The sequence below is a fragment of the Zosterops lateralis genome, assembly GCF_965231275.1.
Source record: "Zosterops lateralis genome assembly, chromosome: 11".
Classification (NCBI taxonomy): domain Eukaryota; kingdom Metazoa; phylum Chordata; class Aves; order Passeriformes; family Zosteropidae; genus Zosterops; species Zosterops lateralis.
Window position 1 is genome coordinate 4,905,875 of NC_139771.1, and position 19,341 is coordinate 4,925,215.

A 19,341-nucleotide genomic window follows, 5' to 3' on the forward strand; every position below is an offset into this window, starting at 1 on the left:
GGCCCGGGGGCGCGCAGCTCTCCCCCGCCGGGCCAGGCCCCCGGCCCGAGCTGCGGCAATCTGCTGGACAGGGCGGGGGGCTGCGAACACCGAGGGCCGAGCGCGGCCGGGCGCCGTTTGCAGCGGTAAGTGCGATGCCGGGTGCGCTTCCTCTGAACATTGTGACGGTGTGCGTGTCTGCTGTGCTCTGTGCCACCCGTAGTGACCCCCGTACCGTGCCGTACCGTGCCGTACCACCCCCGCCGCTGTGTCGTGACTCCCTCCCAGAAGCTGCCCCCTCACCAGGTGTTTCTGTGGGAACAGAATAAAAAGGACTTGACACAAACCACTGGCCCTGATTCTTGCCTGCCTGCAGTGTGGGGAGGAGGGATCGGGAGCCCTGCCATAGTGGGGGTGGCTGGAATGGGTCTAGTTGTCACCGAGCACCGTTAAGCGCTGCCACTCACGCCTGAGCTGCTGGGACAGGGGGTTCCTGTGGGCATCAAAGCCCCGATCTCACCTGCCTGGCCAGGCTGCTGGGTCCGGTGGGCTCCCAAGGGCCCAGTCCCTGTTGGCGGGGCTGCTGTAGACATCAGTGACTCAATCCCATCCCCCTGACCAGGCTGTTCAGTCCCATGGGCCCTCAATGGCCCGATCCCCCCCGGCCAGGTTGCTGGGCTGGGGATCTGTGTGCCCCTCAAGGGTCCGATCTCCCAGGTCCTGCGCATGGAGCCCCTGTTCTGCAGCCACCTGGTGGGTAAACCACCCCGGAGCGATCCGGCTGCCGCGGGGCCGCGGTCTGTCCCCCGGCTGCGGCCCCAGAGGGGCCCGGCGGGTGATCGATGGCTGGGGGCGGCCCCCGGGACACGACGGGGGCGCGGGGACCCCGGTACCTGCTGCTGCAGTGCCGCCCGCGCCCACCGGGGGGCGTCTTAAAGAGGGAGGTGGCCTGAGCGCCGCAGCCAATGGGATGTGCCGCAGGCCGGCGGCCCCGCCCCATCCCGGAAGTGCCAGCGCTGGCCCCGCCCCCCGCCGCGAGAACATGGAGCCACCGGTGAGAGGCTGGGGCGGGAATGACGTCAGAGCTCTGGGACCCCCCCCGACCCCCGCCCCCCCCCCCCGCCTTTCCGTCCCGCTGTCCCCTCCCTGTCCCTCCCTCGGGAGTCCCGTCCGCACTGCCCGGCACCCCCGACCCCGCTGCTCCGCTGACTCTTCGGCTCGGCAACTCCTCGGGAACTGCCCCGGTACCCTTCTAATCCCCGCATAGACCCCAATTGCTGCAGGACCCTCCTAGGAGCCCCTTGCACCCCAGGACCTGCACCCAGTATCGCGGTACCCACTGCTGCCCCAGCCACTGTCCCAGCACCCTCCTGATCCCGGCCATCTAGCCCAGCACGTGCTCTCCAGTGCCCTCATGGTCCCTGGCGCCCCAGTAGTGTCCTGGCTCTGCCCCAGTCCTGCACTAAGCCCTCTGCCCTCCTGCCCTCATGTACTCCAGCTCTTTACCCGCAAACGCTGCCCGCAGTATGCCCCCCAGATGCCACCCCGTCTGTACTGGTGCCCCTGTGCCCCATCACTTCCCGGTCCGTGCCCTTCACCCCTCGCCCCACACGTCCCCACCCCTCCAGCCACCCCGGCGTGTCCCGCAGGTGCAGCCACGGGTGGAGGAGCTGTCGGAGCTGTACCGAGAGCTGAGCCAGCAACCGGGGCTCAGCACTGCCTGCCTCGGCCCCGACCTCACCACCCAGTACGGGGGCAAATACTGCAGCCTCTACACTGGTATGGGGATGGGGAGGACTGGGGGGAGGGGGGCCCGGGCAGTCCCTGCCTACCCGGTGGGGATGCACTTGGTGTCCTCACCCTGCTCCCCGCAGAGTGGTCGCAGCGGGACCTGGCAAGGGCTGAGAACATCAAGTTCTGCCGCCAGTACCTCATCTTCCACGATGGAGCCTCCATTGTCTACTCGGGGCCCGCTGGCACCTGCTCTGAGATCAAGGACGAGTAAGTCCCATCCTGCTCCCCACAAGGGATCCCTCGCGGTAGCAGCAAGTGGGGGGCTGATGGGCACTCACCCACAGGCTGCTGAGCCGTGAGTCCCCCAGTGGGATGCTGAAGGCCGTCCTGCGCAAGGTGCCTGGCAAAGAGAAGGAGAAGGAGAAGCAATTCCTGGAAGTGAGAAGGGGTCTGGGGGAAAATGGATATTCTCTGGGGCTTGGGGCTGGAACCACACTGTGTCTTGGAACCACCCTGGCATCTCTGCCCCCAGGTCTGGGATCAGAACCGGAAGGTGAAGAGCATCGACCTGACAGCGCTGGACAAGCATGGCAGTGTCTATGATGATGGTGAGGGGCTGGGGGATGCCAGGGAATGTGGGGTTCCAGGGGAAAGGGTAGCCAGTGCTGACCTGCCCCTGCAGACCAGTTTGGGTGCCTTGCCTGGTCCCACTCGGAGACCCACCTGCTCTATGTGGCGGAGAAGAAGCGTCCCAAGGCTGAGTCCTTCTTCCAGAGCAAAGTCCTCGAGCTGGGCACCTCTGACGAGGACACAGGGGACCCCAAGAAGGAGGATGCACCCATCAAGGTGGGGTCTCCCCAGCCTAGGTCATCTGGGGGCTGGCTGTGTGGCTGTGGGGTTGACCAGGTTGTGCCACAGGGCGAGCAGTTTGTGTACCACGAGCATTGGGGGGAGACGCTGAGCACCCGCAGTGTGCCCGTCCTCTGCGTCCTGGACATCGAGGGCAACAGCATCTCGGTGCTGGAGGGCATCCCAGAACACCTCTCTCCCGGCCAGGTCAGGATGAGGAGCTGCAGGGATCCAGAGAAGGGAGGTTTTAGGTGGCAGCATTTTGAGCTGCTTGTCTCCCCACTCCCCACAGGCTTTCTGGTCGCCTGAGGACACCGGTGTGGTGTTTGTAGGCTGGTGGCACGACCCCTTCCGCCTGGGGCTGCGGCACTGCACAAACCGACGGTGAGTCCTTGCAGGGCACCCCACAGCCCAGCCCTGCTGGTAGGACCCTGCAGGGCACCCACCCCACAGCCTGGCCCCCTGACCCCACTCTGACACCCCTCTCTGCTGGCAGGTCAGCGCTCTTCTACGTGGACCTGACAGGGGGAAGATGCGGTAAGCAGTGCACTCCCCGATCCTGCTGGTTCCCTGGCCCCCCTGCAGCCCCTCACCATCCCCTTGTGTCCATGCAGAGCTGCTCTCTGAGGACACCAGGGCCGTGTGGTCACCACGACTCAGCCCTGATGGCTGCCGCATCGTCTACCTGGAGAACAATGTCCTGGGCCCTCACCAGCAGTGCAGCAGGCTCCGCATGGTGAGCAGCACTGGGGGAGACACTGGCAGGCACCAGGGAGGTACCAGGGTGCCCCTGCTAGGATGGGGCTGGCAGGAGGGCACTGTTGTCCCCTCCTTGGGCTGCAGGGGGGGCAGGCAGGCTGAGACCCTGCAAAACTTGCCCTATGCCATGTCTCCTGCAGTACGACTGGTACACCAAACACACCAGCACGGTGTTGGAGGCTGTGCCACGGCAAGCATGGGGTGAGTACAGCTCTGGGGGTGTTGGGGGGAACTGAGGGGGATGCTGAGTGCCACCACTCTCATCAAAGGTGCCTTCCCGGGGATCTACTGTGGCACACTGCCAGGGATGTGCTGGGCAGCCGACAGCCGCAGAATCCTGCTGGACACGGCCCAGCGCAGCCAGCAGGTGAGGGGGTGGTGGGGGACACAAGGTGGCCCTGGCTGGGTCAAGGCTCCACTGGACTCTGCCCTCATGTCCCTAGGATGTGTTCGTGGTGGACACGGCAACAGGCACCACAACTTCGCTGACAGCTGGTGAGTGACCAGCCAATGGGGCCATGCTGGTGCCAGGGGTGGGGAGCGGGTCATACCTGCAGGTCTGACCCCCTCCTCCCCAGATTCCCCCCAGGGAAGCTGGTCTGTTCTCACCATCGACCGAGACCTCGTGGTGGCCAGGTTCTCCACCCCTAGCTGCCCCCCCGTGTTGGTAAAGTCATGTCCCCAGTGCCCACCAGTCCCTTGGCATGGGCACTGACCCCTCTTCCAAGTGCCCACCAGCCCCTTGGCATGGGCACTGACTACTCTCCCTGCACAGAAAGTGGCTGTCCTGCCCTCCGCCGGCCATGAGGCACAGACACAGTGGATCTGCCTGCAGGACGCAGCCCCTGTGCCTGGCATCACCTGGGGCATCCGCACCCTGCAGCCCCCACCAGAGCAGGAGCATCTCCAGTACAGTGAGTGCCCAAGGTTGGGTCAGACTGTGCTCCACCATCCTCACTGCTTCCTGACACTCCCCTCCCTGCCTCCACAGGGGGCCTGGACTTTGATGCCATCCTGATGCGCCCAAGCGAGGGGCCCACTGCCCAGAAGCCCCCCTTGGTTGTGATGCCCCATGGTAAGAGCTTGTCCCCACCCCACTGTACCCCAGCAAAGCAGTGTCACTCTCCAGTTTGCTTTTGCCATCTGCAGGGGGTCCTCACTCAGTCTTCACAGCCGGGTGGATGCTGTACCCAGCGGCGCTGTGCCGTGTGGGCTTTGCTGTGCTGCTGGGTGAGTGACAAAGGGCTCTGGGTGACCAGCACCCATGGAGGGGCCAGGGGCGATGGGGCACAAAGGAGGAAGTGCTCTGACACTGCTCCCCACACAGTGAATTACCGTGGCTCACTGGGCTTTGGCCAAGACAACGTGGCCTCCCTGCCAGGCAACGTGGGCACACAGGACGTACATGATGTGCAGGTATGGCCTGGCACATTGTCCTGGGGTACCCTGTGCTCCTGCAGCTGCCCTGAGTAGGGGAAGTGGGGCTGCCTGCTCAGTAGGTGTTCCCCATGGCGGCAGTTCTGCGTGGAGCGGGTGCTGCAGGAGGAGACACTGGATGCCAGCCGGGTGGCACTGGTCGGCGGCTCACACGGGGGATTTCTGGCGTGCCACCTCATCGGGCAGTTCCCTGACACCTACCGCGCCTGCGTGGTCCGCAACCCCGTGGTGAACATCGCCTCCATGGTGACCACCACCGACATTCCAGACTGGTGAGTACTCCTGCCCCAGCCTCCCAAGCTCCTTGCCATCCCGGCCACACACATGCCCCCAACTCTTGCCCACAGGTGCCTGACAGAGACAGGGTTTCCCTATGAACCTGATGCCCTGCCAGACCCAGCCCAGTGGACAGAGATGCTGCACAAGTCACCCATACGCTATGTCGACTCGGTATATCACTGTCCCCATCCCTGTCCCTGTCCCCAACGGCAGCGCCAGTGCTGAGGCTGTGCTGCTCCTGCAGGTCCGTGCACCCGTACTGCTGATGCTGGGGGAGGACGACCGGCGTGTGCCCCCCAAGCAGGGTCTGGAGTATTACCGTGCCCTCAAGGCCCGGGGGGTGCCCACACGGTGAGTGAGGTGCTGGGGGCTTGAGCTGTGGGGTGCAGAGAATGGCACTAATCCCTGTTTCCCCTCCAGGCTGCTGTGGTACCCAGGGAACAACCATGCGCTGGCTGGCGTCGAAGCTGAAGCAGATGGCTTCATGAACCTGGCGCTATGGCTGCTAAAGCACCTGCAGTGCTAAGGGTGCTGACCCCTGCTGCTGACCTCCAATAAACGATGTAATTCAGCACCCCAATGTCTCTAGTGGTAGTGCTGGTGCTGGTGTCATCTCCACTCCTGGTGCTCCAGGAGCTGGTGGCCACTGGCCCTTTCCTTTGCCCGGTTGTGCCGCCGGGGATGGGCCGCAGGAAGGGTGACCCCGGCCTGGCCGTGTGGAGCGGCTGCAGGGCTGGCACCGGCCGAGGCGCTGGCGCCGGGCTGCTCCCGCCTGCTCTGGCAGGCGTCCCACTGCCAGCGGCCGGCGCCGACAGCCCAGCCCGGCAGAGAAAACAGCCCCATGGCCACAGGGACCGAGAAGGGCGTGCAGGTGGGCAAGGGGCCCAGGGGCACTGTGTGGGTGCGCACAGCCCCGTTTCGGGCGGTGAGCACGGGCAGGGGGTGAGCTTACCGCCGTCCAGCAATGCCCCTTCCCTCATCCAGGCGGCCCACGGCCCCGCTGCCCGCTACCGGGAGCTGAGCCGGTTCCCCGCCGTCACCCGTGCCGCCCTCAGGGCCGCGGCTGGGGGCCAGACCTTCCTGCTCTACACCGGTGAGTGGCGGGCTGGGCCCGTGTCCCGCGGGGCCCGTGTGGGCGGGCGGTGACGGCTCCGTCCCTCAGAGTGCGGCCGCCCCGACCCGGCCCGCCGGCGGCTCCTGCGCTTCGCCCGCCACTACAGCCTGAGGCGGACCGCCAGCCGCGAGGGCCTGGCCGTCAGCCGGACCGCGCTCAGCGCCGAGATCCACAACCAGCAGGGCTCGGGCGGGCCGCGGGAGGGGACGCGGTGCCCTGGCACGGCCGGTGCCCGTGGCGTTCCCCGTGCCCGCAGCGCGCGGCCCGCCGCAGCCCCGTCCCTCCCGCCCTCAGGCCCCTCAGCCAGGACTCGCCCACGGGCCAGCGCCGCGCCGCGCTCAAACGCTGCCCGCCGCAGGGCCGGGAGCTGCTGGAGGTAACGCGGCTGTCCGGGCGCTCACCGGGGTGGCTGCAGTGCCGGTGCAGGGTGGTGGGCACCGTGTACACGGTGTCCCGGTGCCGACTGCCCTTCCCCCAGGTGTGGGACGGTGAGGGATGCAGCCACAGCGTGGATCTCACGGCGCTGGGGAAGCATGGGGACGTCTACACGGAGGGTAGGGCCCCTTCCCCATGGTCCCTGCCCACGGCAGGGGTGAGGTTGTCATGCATGGCCAGCAGCCCTGGTGGCTACCTGGTGCCCAGCTGTGCCTGTGCCAGGCTGGGCTTTGGCACCCTCCTGCCATGCCAGGGCCCTTTGCCTGCCTGGCCTGGTCACGCTCGGAGACACGGCTCCTCTATGTGGCTGAGAAGAGCCGGCCCAAACGACAGCCCCCCTGCCCCTGGGATGTGCCAGGAGCAGCCTGGCTGGCAGCAGAGGAGGAGGAGGAGGAGGTAGGTGCCCCGTGAGTGTGTTCAGTGCACCTCCAAGCATACCGTGCACATTGTGAACGTGGCACGTGCCCCTTGGGCAGACCATGCACCCCACGAACATGCTGTGCACCCCATGACTGTCATGGACAGAGCTCCATGCCTGGGGCCACCAGCCGTGGGACTGACCAGGCTGTGCCACAGGACAAACAGTTTGTGTACCACGAGGACTGGGGGGAGGCCCTGAGCACACACAGCGTGCCAGTTCTCTGTGTCCTGGACCTGGAGGGCCTCAGCCTGACAGTGCTGGAGGGAGTCCCGGAGCACCTCTCCCCTGGCCAGGTCAGGATGGGGTGCAGGGAGCGCGCCAGGGGACCCAGCCTGGGGCTGTGGGATGAGCCTGACTGTCACACAGGCCCTGTGGTCCCCGGATGACCATGGTGTGGTGTTCGTGGGCTGGTGGAACAAACCCTTCCGCCTGGGTCTGAACGCCTGCTCCAACAGGAGGTGGGTCCCAGCCAGCAACCAGCAGCATGCAGGATGCCCATGCAGTATCAGCACAGTGAGGGTCCAACCTGACCCACTCTTTCCTCCCAGGTCAGGGATTTTCCATTTGGACCTGGCCAGCGGATGCTGCGGTGAGCGCTGGGGCCCTGGGGCGTGCCCTGGAGGTCCCTGGGATGCTGACTCCTTGCTGCCCACAGAGCTGCTGTCAGCAGAGAATGCCTCTGTCTGCTCCCCACGGCTGAGCCCTGATGGCCAGCGCCTGCTCTACCTGGAGGGGGCTGTGGGGGGGCCCCACCGGCAGTGCCTACGCCTGTGCATGGTGAGTTGGGCCTCACAGGCCCCAGGCACAACCGTGCCAACTTGTGCTGCCAGCACAGTGCCCAGCCCACGTGTCACAGCCTTTCTCAGTGCCTGGCTGGGGTGGGGGCTTCCCTAAGCCTCCCTGCCTCAGTTTCCCCTGGAATGGGTCCATTCCTGAGCACTGGATCTCCCCAGCTCACCTGGCAGACAAGGCAGACGGTGATGGTGCTCGATGTGGTGCAGGAGCCCACGGAGGGTGAGCGAGGCATGGTGGGCAGAGCTGGGTTCTATGGAAGGCTGGCACCACCCCCTGCCAGGTGCCCACGACCCCAGCTCACTAGCCCAGTGCTCTGCCCCACTTGCAGCCTTCGCTGGGCTCTACGCAGAGGTGCTGCCACCGCGGTGCTGGGCAGCTGACGGCCGGCGGGCCGTGCTGGGCACCCCTCAGCGGAGCCGCACGGTGAGTCCTGGGCATGGCAGGGCCAGGGATGTGACCCACACACCCCACGGTGACACCACTGCCTGTGCTCTGCGCCCTCACAGGACCTGCTGCTCGTGGATACGGAGGCGTCCACTGTCACCAACCTGACAGCAGGTACATGGCACTGGTCACCCATGGTGCTCTAGTGAGCAGCTGTGGTCACCAACATGTGTTCTGTTCCCCAGGATCACCTGATGGGTGCTGGGAGCTGCTCACTCTCCAGTGGGACCTGCTAGTGGCCACCTGCTCAGCCCCCCACCACCCCCCCAGTCTGGTGAGCAGTGCCCTGGCACCATGTGGCACAGTGGGATATGGCACAGCAATGTGCAGCCAGGCACAGCACAGTGTGGCACACATGCTGTGGTGTGGTGTGGCATAGGGAAGCATAGTGTGGTATGGCACAACCAGATCCAATATGACATAGCCTTGGCATGGCTCAGCCTTGTCATGGCACAGCCCCAGTGGCATCCATTGCCTGTGCCCAGGTGGTGGCTGTGCTGCCGCCAGCAGGCCAGGAGTTGCCCCTTGTCTGGGTGCCAGTGGAGGATACCCCAACAGTGCCTGGTGTCACCTGGAAGACTCTGACAGTACAACCACCCTGCAGTGGGCAGGGCCCTGCTGCACAGGGTGAGCCCCTGGGGGCCCCTGCTGTACCTCGGTGCTGCCTGGGTGCCAGGGACCCTTGGGAGTGGGGTGTGGGCAGGGTGCTGGGTGCCCAGGGTGGTTGCTGCTGAGTGCAGACACCCTTCCTTCCCTGGTGCAGACACCCAGGCTTTTGAGGCCCTATTGCTGAGCCCCTCAGATGGCACACCACCACACCCCCTCGTTGTGTGCCCCCATGGTGAGTGAGGGGACAGTGGGGACACCCTGGCAGTGTGGTGGCACCCCAGGTGATGCCCATGCTGGCCCCAGGTGGCCCCCATGCTGTCTTCGATGCCCGCTGGCGTCCGAGCATGGCTGCGCTGTGCCAGCTGGGCTTCGCCGTGCTCCTGGGTGAGTGCTGGGGACCTCGAGGACATGTGGCCCTGTGTCCCAGGGGCGACATGGCACCCACGGCCCTGTCTCCTCAGTGAACTATCGTGGCTCCCTGGGCTTTGGCCAGGCCAGCATCAACTCCCTGCTTTCCCGTGTGGGTGAGCAGGATGTGGCAGACACCCAGGTGAGGGGTGCTGGGCTGGGGCTGCTTGGGGGGATGCTGCTGGGAGGATGCTGATGTTTGGGTGCTAATGGGGGGTGCCCCACGGGTGAAGCTGGCAGTGGAGCAGGTGCTGCACAGTGAGCCCCTGGACCCACACCGCCTGGGCCTGCTGGCTGGCTCCCACGGAGCCTTCATCGCCCTCCACCTCCTCACCCGTGAGCCTGAGCGTTACCGAGCCTGTGCCCTGCGCAGCCCCGTCTCCAACCTGCCTGCACTGCTGGGCACCTCTGACATCCCTGACTGGTGAGTGCCACCCCCCCATCCTGTGCCCTGCCATGCCATGTCCCTGTGACACCTGCCAGTGTCTCTGTGCCGCAGGCGCTACACCTCCCTGGGGCTGCCCTACTCCTTTGAGCGGGTGCCACGTGCTGAGGAGGTGGCCACCATGCTACTGCGCTCGCCCATCTCCCAGGCAGCCCAGGTAAGGCAGGGTCAGGATGGGCGTGGGGTGCCAGGTGTGGGGTGTCAGACACCCACGGAGGCCAGTGCTGCAGGTGCAGACACCGGTGTTGCTGTGCGTGGGTGCCCGGGACCGGCGTGTCAGCCCCACGCAGGCGCTGGAGCTGTACCGGGTGCTGCGGGCCAGGGGTGTGCCAGCACGGTGAGTGGGGTGCAGGTGGGAGCAGGGAGGGAGCTCTGGGGTGGTGGACAAGCATCTTCCCATCCTGTCCCTCCCCACAGGCTCCTGTGGTACCCAGAGGGTGGCCATGCACTGGCTGGTGTGGAGATGGAGGCCAATGTCTTCAAGAACTGTGCCCACTGGCTTCTCCAGCACCTGGGGCAGCCTCGGCAGGATGAGACAGTCTGGCACAGCCCCTAGTGCCCACAGTGGTCCTGGGCTATGGTGGTCCTGGGTGACTGCTGGCCCTGGGGACCACACCAGGGCCAGAGGCAGATGGAGTGAGCATAGTCGGGGGCAGGGATGTGGGTTGGAGTTTGGTGTTAAATAAACATGAGACCCTATGCAGTGCCAACCCCTGTGGCCAAGGCTGTGCCTTTATTGTGCAGTGGCGGCTGTGCCAGGCTGGGAATGCCAGCTCAACCCATCTTCATCACCTTGTCGATCCAGTCGACGTAGAAGGAAACACGGATGAAGAGGGCGGGCTGGTCAGTGCGGGCACAGACACGGGAGGGGGTGATCACTCCCTCCAGCACCCAGCAGTCAGCAGTGAGGCAAGCCAGTGGTCCACCATAATCACCCTGTGGCATGAAAAGAGCAGCGTGACCCTGATGCCAGCACTTGCTGCCTCCCTGGGATAGGTGTCCCCAGCCCAGCTCACCTCACAGGCACCCACGCCGGCACGCAGCGGGGCAGTGCACAGCTCGCTCTCCTTCAGGCGCCCACGCAGTGCCTTGTTGCACTCACTGTGGGCCAGCACTGGCAGCTGTGCAACGTTCAGCACGCTGCTGTCTGCTGTGCCTGCAGGCAGAGAGCACGGGGCAATGGGCATGGGATGCAGCATCAGGCATGCAGGGGTCCAGGGGAATGGCATGGGCAGGGGATGCTGTGGGCAGGGAATGGCATGCACAGGAGGATGTCATGGTAGTAGGATGTCATTGCAGGGGGATGTGGAAGGCAGATGTTGTGGAATAGGGATGCCATGGACAGGGTGATGCCAGGGCCAAGGGATGCTGTAGGCAGGGGGATGGAATGGGCAGGAAAGCATCATGGAAGGGAGATGCTGTGAGCAGGAGTATACCAAGGACCTGGGGGTTGCTGTGGGCAGGGGATACTTCAAGCAAGGGAAGCTGTGGGCAGAGGGGATGGAATGGCATTGGCAGGGGCTGTATTGAACAGGGAATCCCCCAGCAGGGGCTGTCTGTAGCAGATACCTCTGGTTTCCCCCCATCCGGCGATCTCACACACAGTGCCCGCAGGCACAACGTAGTGCTCAGGGGGCAGGCAGATCAGGGCCACACGCCTGGTCAGAGCAGCTGGCCTGGAGCAAGAGGGGCAGTAGGACACGGTGCCAGCCTGGCCAGCAATGGAGCATGGCAGAGGCCAAGGCATGGCCACTCACCTTGCCAGCTTCAGCATTACCAGCTGGGACTCAGAGGGGCCGCAGACAATCCGCACAATGGGGATGGCCTGTTGGTCAGGGTCCCCAGGGCCGGGGTCCCTGAAGAGCGTCCCCAGCTGCACCTCATAGCCCGTCAGGTCGGCATCACTGTGGAACAGGGACATGAGGGCACAGGGGGGTCCCACCACCCCACGCCCCAACCCCAGCATTACCAGGAGGAGAAGCACTGGCGTGTGCTGATCACCCACTGCTCCTTCACTAGGGATCCCCCGCAGAAGTGCACACCAGCCCTGTGGGGACAGGGGGTGAGTTCTGGGGGGGCACTGAGTACATGGAAGTGCACGTGGGACACCCACTCACCGGTTGCGGATGCTGACAGTCCAGGGCGAGTTGCCAGGCTGGCCACCAACGATGCGCCCCTTCTGCAGCAGCCTCTCATCCCGTTGGCCACACTGCTCAAATGTCACTGTGTCTGTGAGCAGAGTGGGCATCAGCCGGGCTTGTACCACCAGCATCTACCCCAGGGTGCCCACCCAGGACCCACGGGCCCCCACCTGCATTCTCTATGATAGAGGGCACTGTGCTGCCAGCTGCAGAGAGAAAACAGAGGGTGGCACTGACACAGGATCCAGCCACCCTGAGGGGACCAAAACTTCCCTGTGTGTGGCCAGGGTCCCCTCTAGGTCTGCAGGGATGTGGGTAGGGGCTCACAACAGGGCTTGATGGCACAGTAGTCAAAGGGGGTCCGGGGGTCCATGGTGTAGCACCAAGGGCCATGGCTGTCGTCATCAGGGTTGCGGCAGTAGTTCTCCTCCAAGTGTGCCTCAGGGTGGGTGGCAGGTGAGATCCTGCCAGGAGGCAGTCAGCATCTTTGTTGCCATCCCCATCCTCATCTCCATCCCCATCCCAACCCCATCTCCATCCCCATTTCTGTACCCACCACTCCCCCTCACACACTCACTGGGGCACGTGGGGTGTCTGGGCAGCCCAGGGCTGGCAGGTGATTCCCTTGCGTGTCTTGCTGACGTGGCCGTGGTAGTGCTTGCCGTGGCCGTGGTAGCACTCTGGGGACAGGCAAGGAGGGCTGGCACCCCTCACAGGGGCACTGGGGTGGGCACCCAGGGACAGGTGCCTGGGGTGGCTCACCTTCAGCCTCCTGCTCATCAGGGCAGCGGCGGATGTGGAAGCAGAAGGCGATGCGGATAGTGGGGCGGGAAGTGAAGCACCACGGTGCCTCTGATCCATCAGGGTTGCGGCAGTAGTTCTCCTGCAGGTCCCTGGAGGAGGGGCCACATGGTTGTCCCCCTCAATCCCACACTCATGGAGGATGCTGCTCACCACCACCCTCCTGGGGTACACAGCCATCCTCTTACTTGCACGGGTACTTCTCAGGCACGAAGTGGTGCTTATGGGGCACCTGGGAGTCCCAGCGCTGGCAGGGGATCCCCGACACGGTAACATTCACACGGCCACGGTAGCCTTCACCCTTGCCCCTGAAGCAGCTGTTGGTGACGTTGACAGGTCGTGGACGTTTTTCTGCTTGTGTGGCCAGAGAGAGGGGCAGAGTAGCAGAGTCAGGGGTGGAAGCCAGGACCCTTAGGCCCAGATGTGCATGATGCTGGTGGGGACTTACTGCAGACACGGATGCGACAGTATTCACGCTCCTGCCCGGGGTCGGTGGTGTAGCACCAGGGCCGCTCAGAGCTGTCAGGGTTGCGGCAGTAGTTGTCATCTAGCCCCTTGTCAGGGTACCTGGCCAAAGACAGGGAGCAGCAGTTGGGGTGGCACCATTACCCCAGCACCTGGCACTCAACCAGGACAACTGCACTGCTGGGGGTTAATACTTGTTGGGGTGGTAGGGGTGCTTGTGTGGGTGCTGCAGGTCCCAGCGCTGGCACTCTATCCCTGATTCGGTGTGGTCCACGGTGCCACGGTAGTCCTCCCCATTGCAGGTCATGCAGACAGCTGACAACAACTGCAGGGCTTAGTGTGGGGGAAACATACAGCACAGGGTGACCCTGGGATGTGGCACTTACCATCCTCACACTTCTTTATGCCACAGCTCTGGTGTCGGACATTGGGATCAATGGTGTAACACCACGGGCCCCGCTTGTCCCGATCAGGGTTTCGGCAGTAATTCTCCTCCAGCCCATTGCGGGGGGATGGCAGAAACCTGCTGGCACCAGAGTGGTTAGGAGAGCTGTCAGGAATCTTTTGCCCTGGAATGGGCATAGCCAGGATGATGCACTACCCCTGTCAGTGCCATTGCCCCCAAGCTGTCCCCATTCCTCCTGCACTATCCCACACTGTTCCCTCCCCATTCCCCATTGCCCCATGCTGCCCAGGGTAGGTGCCACGGGACAGCCAGGGACACGGGGGCACCTGTGGTCATGAGGTGTGGTGGCTTGCCAATGCTGGCAGTGCAGCCCCTTCTCCGTCATGGCCCGTGTGCCGCGGTATCTGGAGCCATCGCCCACAATGCAGTCCCGCAGGAAGTCTGAGCAGAGCCGGGCACCTCTTCAGAGCCCCAGGGCCGGGTCAGGGCACATGGGCAATGAGGAGTCCTGTGCCGGGTGGCCTGTGCCCAGTCTGTGGTGTCCCCATATCCACCCCTGGCACCAGCCCACCTTTCTTCTGGTAGAGGTCATAGCGGATGTTTTTCTGCAGCTGGATGCGAGGTGAGTGCTGGGTCCAGGGCAGCAGCTGGCACAACTGGCTCTGCTGGTCATGGTGGAAAGCCCTGGAAGGCACAGCGGAAGTCTGGCATGGCACCATGTGAGGCCAGAGCCCAGGGGACCTGGGTCACACACGTGAGCACCCAGTATCCAAGTGCAGAGAGTGACCCAGTGTTGTGGCTCCTGTACTCCCACCTGCCCTGCGGTGGTACCGTGTCCTGCTCACCGGCAAGCCAGGCTGGTGGCGCAGCGCTGGGCACACTGCTCCGCAGTGCCCTGCTCCGGCAGCGGTGGCGATGGATCCACGGGCGCCGCCAGCAGCTCGGTGGCTCGCAGGCGCTGGAAGTCATTGAGGGGTGAGCGGTGGCCTGGGGAGCGTGGCAAGAGCTCAGCGTTCCCGTGGGGAGACAAGCACTGGGACCCTGTGGAGCGTCGGATCCCTGCCCCATGGAGCAAGATATCCCTGTCCCACAGAGAATGGGATCCGTGTCCCATGGAGGAGGGGAACTCTGTCCTATGGAACATGGGATTCATGTAATATGGAGCAGGGGATTCCTGTCCTATGTTCTGATCCATGTGCCGTAGAGCAGGAGGGTCCCTGCCCTACATCGCCCGCTGCAGTTCCCTGCATCCGGCTGCCCCCCTCTGCCGTGGGACAGGGCATGGCCTGCAGGCTCCTGGGCCGGCCTCTAGCCCGGCCTTGGGCCCCGCACTGCCCCGCGCCCTCCAGCCCCACGGCGACCCAGCCTGGGGCCCTACCTGAGCCCAGAGCCGCGGCCAGGGCGAGCAGGACCCCCAGCACGGGCTGCATGGCGGCGGCCCCGCGTCCCCGGGCCGCTGGAACTCCGGGACGGCCCCGAGCAAATATTTGCGGTCAGGCGCGGAGCCAAGCGGGGCCGGGGTCACCCCGCGGCGGGCACGCGTGGGCCAGGGCGGGGCCATGGCCGGGGCGGGGCGTTGATGGCGGGGCGGGGCCTGGGGGGGGCGGGGCCAGGCGGGGCCGGGGTCACCCCGGGGCGGACACGTGCGGGGTGGGGCGGGGCCTGAGTGGCGGGGCGGGGTCTGGCGGGGCCGGGGTCACCCTGCGGCGGACACGCAAGGGGCGTGGGTGGGGCCTGCGCAGAGAGGGGGCGGGCCTGGGGCAGCGGGGACGGGGCCTGCGGCAGTGAGGCGGGGCCTGGGGGCGGGGCGTGGCCCTGGGGGCGGGGAAGAGGGCGGGGCTGTGCGGCGGGCCCCACGGGAGCGGGCGGGGCTCTGGGACGGGGCGTGGCCGCATGGCGCGGGTTGGCGGGGCTGGGCGGAGGAGGGCGTGGCCAGAGCTGTTGCCGGGCGCCGATTGGCCGAGGCGCGCTCGTGCCGCCCGTTGCCAGGCGCCGCGCGCGCGCGCAAGCCCCGCCCCCGGGTACGTGCCCGCGCGGGGTCGCACTCGCGCCGCGCCGCCCGCTCGGTGCGTCGGGGCCGCGGAGCCGGCGGGAGCGGGGCCGGGCCCGGGCCCGGCGTGCACGGTGAGAGCGGGGACGGGGTAACCGCCACCGGCCGGAGCGTGCCTGTGGCGGCACCTGCCGGGCCGCCCTGCCCTTGGCGGCGGGGAGCGGGGCTGGCGGCGGCGGCGCGGCCTGGGCAGAGGGGCGGCGGGCCCGGGCCTGGCGGAGTGCGGGCGGCGGGGTGGCTTTCCCGGCGCGGCGCCGCCTCAGCTCGGCGCGCCCTCCGCGGCCAGCGGGGCCGACCCCGCGCTGCCTTTCCGCCGGGCCGCGCTCCCTCCGCGCCGCTTTCCCGCCGCTGCCCTCGGCCCTGGGCGGGCGCCGCGCCCAGGAGTGCTCGGCGGGGCCGGCGGGAGGCGGAGCGGGCCCGGGGCGTCAGGCGGCCCCGGGGCTTCGAGCGGCCGGGCCGGCCCGGGCTGTGCCGGGTGAGCCCCGGGGCTCCGCTGGGAGCGGCCCAGGTGCTGTCGGTAGCAGCAGCCGGCTCCGGTTGTGACAAACCCGTGTGGGCGTCCCGGGCTCTCCCCGCTCGCCGGGACCGCCGTGGGAACGCAGGTGGGTGTCCAGGCTGGGTGTTCCTCGGGGACAGGTGGCTGTCCCAGGCAGGGTGGCCGGGCAGACCCTCGGCCCTTTCCCCCCGCGGGCCCCGCCGCTTCCCAGGGCTGACCTTGGCTCCGGGCACCGGGAGCATGACTAACAGGAGAGGCTGTTCCGGCACGGACAGACCGACTGGCAAACTTTATCTTCAGTCCCAGTGCAGGTGACTAAAGGCAAGTTAGTGGTTCTGCCGCCAAAAAAGGTGCAAATGCCGGATGTTCCTTGTGGCCTTCCTGGTTTCTTGGAAGCAACAGGCTGCAGAGTGGCTCACTCAAGTTTCCAATGCCCATCGAGTCAACAGGCCTGGATTTACTGAGTTTTGCTGCAGGTTTGAAGTTGGGAAACGTGTGTTTTTGGAGTATAACTGGTCCTGCTGCTTGGGGGGAAGGTGTGGGCAGGGAGATGTGGGACCTGGCTGTTGGGTTCGTGGTCACTTCCTGAGGTGGCATATCTCCCTTGGTCCTGGAGCTTTGAGCTCCTAGGCTTGGGAAAACACCACTGGCATTCACCTGTCCAAAATGAGTTTAAAGTCTTATTTTTGTGTTACGAAAACTAAGAATTTGCCTATTTTCTCTTAGCCCTTCCAGGCAAGAGCTTCTTTCTGCCGCCCATTGCTGTTACATGGTGGACTACTAATGCCCCTTGTCTTGCGAGTACTGTTCTTAACAAAACTTGTTGTTTAACTTTCCAGAGGAAATGCTGTGTCATCCCACCTTTAGCTTTACAGATTCCTTTCCTCACTTTAGGAGTTTCTGATTCTTATGTTTCTTCACACAGTCTCTGCTGCTATACTGAGCATCCCAAACCACTTATTCATTCGTCCCGATGCTTGTCATTGCACTCTTCTATCCTAAATATAGGGTAGTATGCCAACAGAAGGAGCTTGAGAGCAAGCTGAAGTGCTGGGAACACCACTGTTTACTCAGAGGAGTAATCAGCAAAGGCTGGCTGATTCCAGGTCATGCCGACTCCTTGCTGCAGGAGTTCAGGCTCACTTCTTTGGGAGCTGGCACAAACACTCCAATAACTGGGAGATGTTGCTGACAGCACCTGCTGGCTTAGACGTACCCGTTTCTTTAAGCATTGTGTAAATGGACTAGTAAATTGTGCTTAATTGTTGGCATCAGACCTGGGGAATCAGTAAGAATTATGAGGCTGATAGCAGTAAAGGTGTTCTGCCCTCACTGTGTACCAGTAAGTTTTGCATGTATGGGATTTGTTCACCCCAAGCACTTGTCTGCTTTTAGAAATGCTGGTACTCGTTGGTAACTTACACACTCTGTTCTCCTCGTCTCCCAGAGCCCGGAGTGCTGAGCTCGGCTGCTCTTGGAAGCCAAGAAGGATGAGTGGGAGTCTCTGCCAGCCTCAGCCGTGAAGCTCCTGGTCAGAGCTGGCCCAGCGCTCTAGGCGGGACTTGTCTTCCACGGGCGGTTGCTCTGGAGGAATTCTGGCCTGCCTCTCGTGGGCAGAGCCGTGCTCTGACAGCAAGGGGGTAGCCTTGGAGGGAGACATGCCTGAGAGGTGCTTTGGGGCTCGGCACTAAAGACCAGTGGTCCTGCTGGGGACTGAGGGAGAGGAGTGTGGTTGCAGCAGCAAGATCCTGGGGGAGTTTTCATGCCTTAGTGTCTGCAGCACAGGTGTGAGGTGCAGCGTGTTGTCAACTTAGCAGAGAAAGTGTGATGGTTCTGCCCTGGCAGGAGTGGTGTTGCTCACCAGTAGGAATGGTGTCTCCTTGCCTTTTCTGTGTTCCTTGGAGAGATAATGAGACAAATTGGCCTGGAGAGAGAGCAGGGTACTGTGCCAGCCTGGGGAGGAACTTCAGCTGATAGAGTAAAGGTCTGCCTCTATTAGCTATCTGAAAAGTTTTGTGGGGATGATTTTGGGTGCTTTATGCCTTTACTCCTGTTAGCTGAGGAGTAGTACTGAGGAGTTAAGTCTAGTGATGATTAATTTGAGTGAAGAAAATGCAAACGCTGAATTCTTCTTAGGCAAACAGGGGTCATGTAAATAAATGCCTCTGGCATTCTTTGTGGTGCTTGCAGACTGTCTACCAATTACTTCTGGTCTCTTGCTGAATCAGTGGGAGGCTGTTGCTCCTTGAGCTCCGAGTACTTTGGCGGTGATTTGGGTGAAATACAAATAAACACAATTGGATTGACCTAGTGTATCTGAGCTCTTGGTATGCTGAAAATGTTTGTTCTTAGGATGTTTGTGCAGTCTGGAGAGCTCTGTACCTTAAACCCAATTTGCAAAGGACTGTGACCATGTTTAAGCTGTGAAAAATAAAATATCAGCCAGAAGAACCTGTGCTTTTAGGGGTTGTTCTGTGAGATTGAATTTGAGCAAACTACTAAGGTGCTGCTGGATGGAAAGTTAATGTATTAACCTGTGTGAACACTCTAGGTAGGTGCACATCCTAGTCTGGTGCTTTTTTCTATCTGTGTATCTCCCTATGCTTATCTGTTGACTGAAACTCTCTGGTTCAGCTTTTCTGGGATAAAATTTTAGCTTGCCAGCAAGAAAGATGATTGTATACGTTTGATGTTACCAGTTTTTGTCAGTGGATTTTTCTTGAGCATCTGAACTGATCTGCTGATGCAGCAGTGTCTGAAGGCGATGATCCAAGTCCCCCAGCCAGGCAGGCCCTCTCCCTGTGCAGTGCCTGAGCTGGTCACCTGGGGACAGGCAGAAAGCTCCCTGGCTCTTGTGCTTGGTTTGTGAGCTGTTCTGAGTGAGTGAGGAGGAGGAGATGGGGCAAGGTGAGAGTGTGGCTTTGATTGGAGTTGGGTAGGCAGCAGAGTCCTCCTGTTTTCCTGAATGCTGTGTCCTGCTCAAGGTCACCTCAGTGCTGGTTTTTTGGAGCCTTGAGACATCCTAGGAGACTCCCTGCAATCTCTGCCCAAGGCAGCAGTGCAGCCTTGCAGGGTTCTTCCATGTCTGGGGTCCTGTCCCTGGACAACATGATGGGACCCAGGAGCCAGGGGGGGCTGCAGGGCTGTCAAGTGCTCCCACATCTCCTTACTGTGGCCCTTGTACATGTCTGGAGATCTCACAGTGGCTCCCAAACCTCAACACAAATGGTGAGCTCTGTGACCTCTGGCTGTGTCACTGTCAGGTCACGCCAGT

The 19,341-nt window shown here is 63.5% G+C and overlaps 3 protein-coding genes across 8 annotated transcripts in view; 2 read left to right on the top strand and 1 right to left on the bottom strand.

Annotated features, from left to right (window-relative positions):
* The first annotated feature begins 978 nt into the window (after window positions 1-978).
* On the top strand, window positions 979-10,381 carry APEH (acylaminoacyl-peptide hydrolase). Its single transcript, XM_083869274.1, is given in 44 exon segments — window positions 979-1,033; window positions 1,629-1,758; window positions 1,854-1,980; window positions 2,058-2,151; window positions 2,246-2,321; window positions 2,396-2,559; window positions 2,632-2,769; window positions 2,855-2,946; window positions 3,059-3,099; window positions 3,177-3,298; window positions 3,462-3,522; window positions 3,591-3,688; window positions 3,765-3,816; window positions 3,900-3,988; window positions 4,097-4,235; window positions 4,313-4,396; window positions 4,471-4,551; window positions 4,649-4,737; window positions 4,840-5,030; window positions 5,106-5,208; window positions 5,282-5,388; window positions 5,458-5,556; window positions 5,671-5,908; window positions 6,022-6,130; window positions 6,200-6,527; window positions 6,630-6,731; window positions 6,733-6,982; window positions 7,163-7,300; window positions 7,374-7,465; window positions 7,556-7,596; window positions 7,663-7,784; window positions 7,917-7,937; window positions 7,940-8,021; window positions 8,131-8,225; window positions 8,309-8,360; window positions 8,432-8,520; window positions 8,732-8,873; window positions 9,010-9,087; window positions 9,159-9,239; window positions 9,317-9,405; window positions 9,497-9,687; window positions 9,763-9,865; window positions 9,939-10,045; window positions 10,126-10,381. Coding segments are annotated over 44 exon segments (4,878 nt in total). The 5' UTR covers window positions 979-1,021; the 3' UTR covers window positions 10,265-10,381.
* Window positions 10,382-10,407: 26 nt separating this feature from the next.
* Window positions 10,408-14,989, bottom strand: MST1 (macrophage stimulating 1). Of its 2 annotated transcripts, none has more exons than XM_083869658.1 (18): window positions 14,900-14,989; window positions 14,367-14,508; window positions 14,093-14,205; window positions 13,848-13,962; window positions 13,502-13,638; window positions 13,310-13,430; window positions 13,099-13,217; window positions 12,839-13,001; window positions 12,612-12,742; window positions 12,427-12,529; window positions 12,177-12,313; window positions 12,020-12,055; window positions 11,826-11,937; window positions 11,678-11,755; window positions 11,466-11,612; window positions 11,278-11,384; window positions 10,725-10,864; window positions 10,408-10,644 (listed from the first exon to the last, which is right to left on the bottom strand). In XM_083869658.1, exons 1-18 carry the CDS (start codon window positions 14,949-14,951, stop codon window positions 10,483-10,485), a joined length of 2,115 nt encoding a protein of 704 aa, XP_083725784.1. In that variant the 5' UTR covers window positions 14,952-14,989; the 3' UTR covers window positions 10,408-10,482. The 2 variants fall into 2 exon arrangements, with proteins under 2 accessions (XP_083725784.1, XP_083725783.1); XM_083869657.1 differs by having other exon boundaries at window positions 12,839-13,004.
* A 585-nt stretch (window positions 14,990-15,574) lies between these two features.
* The window catches only part of DAG1 (dystroglycan 1), a 50,420-nt gene continuing 46,653 nt past the window's right edge, over window positions 15,575-19,341 (top strand). The window contains exon 1 of one of the 5 annotated variants that reach the window (XM_083869708.1): window positions 15,575-15,645. The gene's annotated coding sequence lies outside the window, so the exon portion shown is untranslated. Of the gene's footprint in view, window positions 15,646-16,074; window positions 16,174-16,358; window positions 16,379-16,417; window positions 16,544-18,516; window positions 18,619-19,341 lie in introns of those variants that run through there. The other 4 variants (XM_083869711.1, XM_083869714.1, XM_083869713.1 and 1 more) reach the window with 4 other exon arrangements.